At 37.0% G+C, this 8,521-nt stretch overlaps 1 protein-coding gene across 1 annotated transcript in view; it reads right to left on the bottom strand.

Moving 5' to 3' along the window:
* Positions 1–333: 333 nt before the first annotated feature.
* LOC102081903 (bcl-2-like protein 11) overlaps positions 334–8,521 on the bottom strand; it is a 30,150-nt gene continuing 21,962 nt past the window's right edge. Inside the window, exon 4 of the mRNA XM_005474401.3 lies at positions 334–4,804. Within this exon, the coding sequence (XP_005474458.1) occupies positions 4,652–4,804 (153 nt within the window). The 3' untranslated portion in view covers positions 334–4,651. The remainder of the gene's footprint in view (positions 4,805–8,521) is intronic.

Raw genomic sequence — 8,521 nt, 5'->3', positions numbered from 1 at the left:
TGATTTTTTGATTAAATTGAATGTAAAAAGCTTTATTTAAAATTGAAGCAATTTAAACAATATAATTACAATATGTTCAGTGTACAATTACAATATTAACAAAAGACACATTTGCTACAATTTTACTGGGTCATTTGGAATTGTTTGTCTCAGTTTTTGAACAAACAACCTCCATCCAACAGATGCATTTTTGTACAGCACTTGCAGCAAAAGCAAAATAAACCGCTATGTCTCTGGGTCCACTATACTGTGTGTTTTATCTTTTTAACAGTTCCACTGATTTTCTTTTATCTTATTTTCCTGTCATGAGAAGAGTCTTGATTGTCTGGCTTCTTTTGGCATATCTGTTAAACATTTCATAAAATGCCTATCGATAAACGTAGTATGTAATTATTCCATGTAAATAATTTGAGTGGAAAAACTAAATGTGTTTGTCGCACCTTCAAAAACTAGAACATTTCAAATAGGCGGTTACATACACCTTAAATTCCAAACAAGGCAGACTGATTCAAACTGAAGTTTTCATAAATCTAAAAGTTGTAATCAGCCCAAACGTGCCATCAATTATGCCAGTCTACTAAGGAATGCCTCAAAAAGAACATATTGAGGGTTATGGATTTGATTAGCCATGAAAGGCCATATACAACAACCCAAATATGATCCCATTTAAAAGTTATGGGGGGATTAGAAACATGCAGCAATTTCAGCAAAGCCCTTAAAAAATCTTACAACTTTAGACAATTAGCGAGGACAATTATAACAATTATACAAAACACCTGCTAAAAATGATTTCTGCCAAAGGGGACCAAGACCAATGGTGACTCTCTTTCTCCACACATGATTACATCTGTTCATGTTTTTGTCAAATTCATGATTGAAAAATTCTTATCATGTTGACCATCTTTATTTATCGGCACTGAAGATATGCCAAAAGAGCCAACAACTTGCAACTTGCTTTTTCCACATAACTGTATGTAGATAATAGCTGTTATCTTAAAACCCCAAAGCGCACAGCACAATATGCGAACGCAGCCTGAGCAGTGTTGAAGCGAGTCAGTAAAACCCTGAATGTAATACAAGTGTTTCTGTGCTCTAACACCTACAAATGATAGGCGGAGAATCTGCACATTGACAGGTTTCCATATCAGTTTCATAAACCGTTAATTCATCTTTCAATTTCCTCCCTGCCATGCTCTTCTCTCACACTCCAGCTGTAATACAGTACTTCAAAATGAGGTTGTAGGTTTCACATGGCACGATATCAAAAATCAACACGCAGTTACAGCGATCTCAGTGTCACAGCAGAGACAAAGCAAAAGCACTTAGGTTTGGTACACACGAACACACACTTGGAACGTGTGCAATTCCAAACAGAGACAAATCTGAAGGTTACATGGTATGCAATACATTACTCCAACAGGAAAAGATAGAAAAATGAGGAAATACAACCAGAAACAGAAAGTAGTGTGATACAACGTTTGCATTTTCAGTTTAGGTTTCGAGGTTTGCACTGTGGCAGTTTTGCTAACAGAAGGGGACAAATGTGGTTCTCGGAAATAAACAATACATTGGTAAGAGCTCTTTGTGGTTTTCTGTGGTTATGTTAAATCTCTTTGTATCTTCTTATATGTATTTTTTATGGCCATTAATGCCTCTTTGTTGCAATTTTTTATTTTAATCTTGTAGTGGTATGTTCCCAATAGCCCATGATACCAATAAGCCAGATGTGTACTGGAATGTCTATATGACAAATATGATCTATATGACACTGCTGTCAGAAGTGGATTTTTAACAATACAAGTACAGATTATTCTAATGACTTTATCCACTACAAGTAATGCTAAATATCTTTAGATAATGCCTGCAAAACCTTCAATTAAAGAACCTTGAACCTTGAATTAGTGAACAGTCCTAAACCATCTCATCATATCATAAGAGAAAGCTTGAAAATGATCACTTGTAGCTGATGAATAACTATTAAAATGTAAGATTACACAGTTGACAGAGTAGCTGAAATTCTTATGTAGCAGTGATAAATACCAGCACATTAATGTATCAGTGATTTTCAGTGGTGTTGACACAACTGTGCAAACATACATTTGATCATTGCTGTGTTACAACAAACTTTTGGGCTAACCTCACAGGCAGTCGTCAACAGTGATTGAACTACTTTGTTTCTGAAGTTTTAAATCAAACACATGTATCACACATAATAGCACAGTACATCTCCAAGGTTGCTCACAGGGGTATAAAAAATACTTCCCTATTTTTGTTTGTGTCACGCTTAAACAAACATGCACACTAGCCAATGTCATTTTATTATTATTGGTACCGATCAAGTTAACGTATATTATGTCACTGATTTTGGGAATATTCAACTTGTACCATTCAAACCAACATGGAAAACATGAGTTGTACACAAATATAATTGGTCAGTGTTCACATTGGACCTTTGAAATACAGTGTTTAATGCTTACTACTCCAACCAAACCTAGTCAGTCTGCTTGCTTGGTAAAGTTTGTCAGAAAAGTTCAAGGAGTTGGCTGTGTACCATGCTTTAAAGGAGGTAGGGATGTTGTGACTATTCTCAAAAAAGCCAGTCAAACAGAGCAGGTATTCTATCTTTGTGTCTTTTTTCTCTAATTTTCATGAATCATATCATAAGAAGTATTGGTTGATTTGATTTCCCACCTCCAATAAACTGTAGTGCACAGTTTATCCTTCAACCTTCCTAGTAGAAGCATGCACTTTTGGTATTATAAAGTGCTTCGGTCAAATGTATTTTTGCATAATGCTTTGACACCACATTATTTTCAGATAGCAAACAATGTTCAAAGTCAAGAAAATGGACTGATGTATATTTACCCTCAACATTCAAATGGGAGTAAATTCTGATATTTGTAAACACAGACAAGAAGAGAACTTTTCGGATTAAAAGCCTCCTCTCTCAGTGTACTCAGTTGTTTGTATTTACTTCAGATTTAATCAGGATTAAGTGGTAACATTTCTTTTCGTAACATAACCCAATATCTATTTTTTTAAAGGATCATGAATTCTTACATTATAACACAACAAAAGTTTTCATTGGCATCAAGAGTTCAAAGATACAAATAAATGTTTTTAATCTGAAGCCTCTATTTCCGCTGTTCGCTAATCACTTAGTTATTTAAGAGTCTTTGACTTGCACTATTCAATGTTTGGTGTCTGTCCAAAACCCAAACTAACTATTTAATGACCTGGCAAGCGTAAGGAGACTTGGCCAGGTCTGAATCACTGTGCTAATATACGGATATCGTGACCTTGTCAAGAAACCATTGCACTCTGCCTGCTAATGGTAAAACCAGATGCTTAACGAAGAAGGTGGAAGACAGTAATGGTTGATTCGTTTAAATTTAAAGGTTGCATAATGCATAAACAAGACACTATGAAATGACACTATTTAATAGTTTTGTTGTTCACTTTGTTCATCAACACCACTCTGCTAACTGGATTTCAACTTAGTAACAATTCCTCCAATTTTGTTACTGAACAAAAATGGAACACTCACATTCCGATTTTGGTTATTAACACACTCTTTTTCTTTGCTTTAATGCTGAATACAAAATGACCAAAGAAGAAAACTGTTATTGCCTTTTGATGTCATCTTGTAGGAGGCCATGTACACGGATAGTATTTGGTGGTATAACCCATTTTTGAGTTCTCTAGTGGAGACTGGAAGACTTGTATCTACTACTGCAGGAAGTTGGTTCAATATCATCTTGTGTTATAATAAAGGCTAAAAGATGCAGATGGTAAAATCTACTTGGGTGGGCTCAGTTCATTATCAGGTTGGGCTGTATATTATGTACCAATTGTTGTTAAAGTAGTCATGAAACACAGTGATAAAACATCAATTTTGCAGTTTTAGAAGACAACAAATTTCTATGCTATATATGTTTAGAAAACAAATGAAGATTCATACAGATGTCTCCTGATATATATATATATCAGTACCTTAAAAGTACCTTTTAAGGGATAATAATCCAGATTATAGATTCAAGAAAAACATAGTAACCAATTCATTTGAGTTCTAAAATGCTGGTGTGCTGTCAATCTGCCACAAGTATTTTTAAAAACAAGTTGGATACTGATGCAAGTCTGGTCCGGCTGATTCCTACAGAGGTCATGAGTCTGCTGCTTGATGGCAAAGAATCTGATGCAGGTGCAATGTTTTGTTTTTTAGCAAAAAAGACATCGGGAGAGATTCCAAACTTGGTCCAGGTAGGAGATATTTTGACCTGGGAGAACACAATCTTTGTACAAAAAAAAAAGAGTAGTAAAAAAAGCTAGCGAGAAACTGTTAAAGGCACATTTGAATTTCCACAGGCGTCATTTTGCAGAGGCATATTAAGGTATTGCGACTGCCCCTGCCCACAAAGGAGTGCAAAATCTTGCCTCTTTGGTAGCATCACAAAATCTTTGAGGCCATGACGGAAAAACATTGGTGCAAACACAAAATAATTAGAGTTCCAGGAAACAACAGGAGTCTTTTTCGCGAATGGAAAAGCAGAGAGTAGAGGCTAAAAATGAGGTCCCCCCAAAAAAGTAGATCCAAAAACAGTTAGTAAAAAAATGCTACGTCTGCCGGGTTTGTAGGTCTACCGCTATAATTCTAAATCTGAGAGTCCTGGGTGTTCGTATTGCCTTGTATCCAAATCCATCGCCCAATCAGTATCAGCAGGAGGCTTACACAGATAAGGGTGACAGGCTCCTGGTGAATATGAGGCAATATGTTTGGCAGGAGAACAACCGGTCTAGGTGCCCTCTGGAACAGAAAGAACAGAGACAAGAAGAGATATTTTAGTTAATGACAATTGTGCTTCATAGAATACACATGTGGCTGCATTAAAATGTAACAAAAACTCAGTTATTGAAACAAAAGCTAACTCCTTGTTCTTACTAGAATATCTTGTTGTATATAGGTGGGCTTATATAAAATCAACCCAATCCTCCATGAGTTGGTTAATAAGTCTGGTGTTACCTAACTTTGCTTCTTACTGAGTTATTTGACAACAACAACTCTGTTTGACATGTCTTAAATATTCGCTTGAGAGCTTCTTGATGTGGAACTATGGACTAATCATTGTCTAATCAAGAGAAAAAGCTAAGTATTTTAGAGTGAGGGTGCTTGATGCTACTCCTTGTGCAAGTAATTAACAAGAAAGTATTTATTGTATTTAGTTTTATATGCCTAAATTTAATAAAAATTGTTAAACTGTTTTATTTAACAACACATACAGTAAAAAAATAAAATTATTCATATCTACATGAAGAATTTGCATTAGTATTTGCATAGTGTGTAGCCATATCGCAAAATGTTCTGAGTGTGCAGTGATGTAGATCAAAAGCTCATGTAAACACCCTGTGATCACTTGACGTTTTAAATCAAAGGGGCAGACACCTACTGTATGTTTACGTCTACAGGAAGCACGTAAGTATAGTTCTCAACATCCTGCCACAACTCTCTTTTTACTCTCTCCATCTCCAGGTGTGACTGCATTTTTGAATGTACGTGTTTATATGTATATGTCTTCTTATATTTTGGGTTCGTCTGAAAGCTTCTGATCTTTCTAGTTCTGACTTTTTAAAAATCTTTTTTTTAAATATATGTTGCATGCCAGCAGAATTTATACAGTTGATCACACTCTAAGAATATTAACTACCTTTACATGAGAGCATACATACACATTCCCAGAACAAGGAATGCGGTACTGTAACAAAAGCTGTCACAGTCCTTTCACTCCAGCACACACTTTTAATTAACAGTAGCTAACCTGAAAGCTTGCTGCAGCTGATATTGGCAGCATTTCAAAAGCCCCATCCACCGCCCAATACTGCCTGATAAACTCCATGTTAATGCTGTATATATTCTACACTGACAATGTAGTGATTCAGTACAGGAATGTATTAAAATGGAAATTTAATGTTGCACTTCCAGACAGTAGTGGAAAACCAAGCAAGATACAAAGTTGCGAAACAGGAAACCCCAGGAAAGTTATGCTTAGGAAATGCTGGATACACTGACTGCAAGTGTTGAAATGCCAAGCATAACTGAAGATGATTGTTTTGATATAATCTGAGCACAGAAGATGTTTTTACAAACACATATTGTGTAAACTGTTAAAATAATAAAAAAATAAATAAATACTAATGAATTCAGTTATATTTGTCTTCTGTTACTGTTACATTTCATGGAGCTTCTCAACTTTTTGTGAATGAGGGTGTCACACAAGAAACCTCTTGTGATGGGTAAAGTCATTGAGCAGACCTTTGCAAACATTCTGATGTCACTGGCTACAAAAGACTGAAGGTTCCAGTGAGCACTGTTGGGGCCGTAATGTGGAGTTGGAAAGAACATAATTTCACCGTGAGGATCACAACCAGGTGCTCGCAGCAAGAAGAATGAAAAGAGTTATCAGAAGTGTTATCCAAGAGCCAAGGAACATACGTGGGGAGCTACAGGAAGCTCTGAAATCAGCAGGTACAATTGTTTCAAAGACAAAACAATAAGTAATGCATTCAACCGCCATGGCCTGTGTGCTCGCTCACCACGCGAGACTCTATTGCTGAAGAATAAGCATGTCAAAGCATGTTTAAAGTTTGCTGAACAACATTTAGACAAGCCTGTGAAATACTGGGAGAATTATAGTCTGGTCAGATGAGTCCAACAAACTCTTTAGATGACATAATACACACCACACTTGGCGAAAAAAGGGCACTGGATATCACCCCAAAAACACCAACAAAACAATAACTTGTCACTTCTGTTAATCACTTGTAACAGAAGTTTAGAGGTGGGAGCGCCATGGTGTGGGGCTGTTTTTCAGCATACGGCACTGGCACATAATTGAAGGAAGGTGGAATGGAAAAATGTACCAGGATATTTTGATAAAAATCTGTAGCAGTCTACCAGGATGATAACGAGGGTGGACCTTTACAAAAGGACAATCATCCCAAACACACTGCTAAGGAAACTCTCAACTGGTATTAGGGATTCCCAGGGAATGGTTCCCAGTAGTCCAATTCCTTAGAATCGTTAGTTTGCCTGCCTATTGATCCTGCTTATTGGTTCTTGCAGTCTTGTTACATTTAGCTGATTTCAGTTTGTGTGCAGGAGCAGGAAAATGGTGTCACAGTCTGCAGCGTGGATGTGGACATTACACTTGTGTATTTTTATTGCACAAAAGGATGAGATCATGATGGTAAAGTGGAGACTGCTCTAGGACAGAAATAACTGCATTATACTTTAACACAACTTTGGCTCTTTGCAGGCACCTGTACAGATGGCATGCTAAGCTAGCCAAGAGCCCAGGGTGATGTCGTAAATGCTGACCCCCAGCCCTGCACTGGGATAGTGAGCCATCATTTGTGGTGAAATCAGCCACGCCTGTTCAACTTTCTACAGTAGAATCACTGTGGCGATCACTCTTCGTGCTGGATTTAATCTTTGATTTGTGTTGTTGGCTTTGTGTTCATACCTAAATACTACAAGTAAGATCACACATGTCTTCATTAGGATAGAGATTTGTGCTGGTGTGTAGGGCTGCAGCCTCAGGTTAATGTTGTTAAATGGTAATAATAAGACCTTCAGAAGTGTATTTCCTTTAGAAACTCCTGATGTGTTCAGTACTTATTTTACTTGCTGTAGCTCCAGTGACACATTCAAGCATTATCACAATGTCAGGCTGAGTTCAAATGCTCAAATTTTCTTTTTCAAATCACTTAAATAAAAATTGAAGCAGAAAAGCTGAGTCTGGGTTTTTTTCTTTTTTTTTTGTTTTTTTGTTTTTGGGGGGGGGCAGTTCTCTTGTCTGCATGTTGTAACAGAAATCACCTGCCTTGTTTCACACTGTGCCCCTCAGCTGTCTCTATTTGTAACTCCCTGTCTCAGTCATCTAGATATACTTGGCAGGCTGTTGATTGAAACAGGTGTTTGCTTTTCTGTACAGTAACCCTGCAGCTGATAGCTCAGTGTCTTGGCCTCAGTCCATTTCTTCAGTAGCAGGAAGAGCAACCTTTCAGTAATCTGCCTGGTCAGTAGAACAAGAACACATCCTCAGGGTGGATGCTCAAAAAAAAAACTCTCCAGAAACAACAAGGTTACTGTGGAAAGGGGATCCCAACAATGAAAATTATGTAGTAACTTGTGTACACAGAAAGCCATTTTTAGACAGCAACAGAAACTTTAGTTAGTTCACTCACACAATGTTGTGCAAGTTGCTGAATGTATTTTCTTCACCCAGTCTAAACCTATTTTAAGAATAAAACACTGAGTAACTGAATCCTCTCTTATTTAATTAACAGCTGTAAATGACAGCCACAACCACCTGGAGTAGCTAACAGTGGATGGCTTTCGTTGAACTGCAGCTCTCAGGTGTGACTTTTAATGAGTTCCATTCAAAATGTTTGCTTAATGCTTTTAAAGGAAACTGTCTGCCATAAGTGAGTCATTCAAAGAGCAGCTAAGGAATTTACAAGGGTA

Source organism: Oreochromis niloticus, linkage group LG13 (assembly GCF_001858045.2).
Source record: "Oreochromis niloticus isolate F11D_XX linkage group LG13, O_niloticus_UMD_NMBU, whole genome shotgun sequence".
In the NCBI taxonomy this organism is placed as follows: Eukaryota; Metazoa; Chordata; class Actinopteri; order Cichliformes; family Cichlidae; genus Oreochromis; species Oreochromis niloticus.
This window is presented reverse-complemented; position numbering and strand designations above follow the sequence as displayed.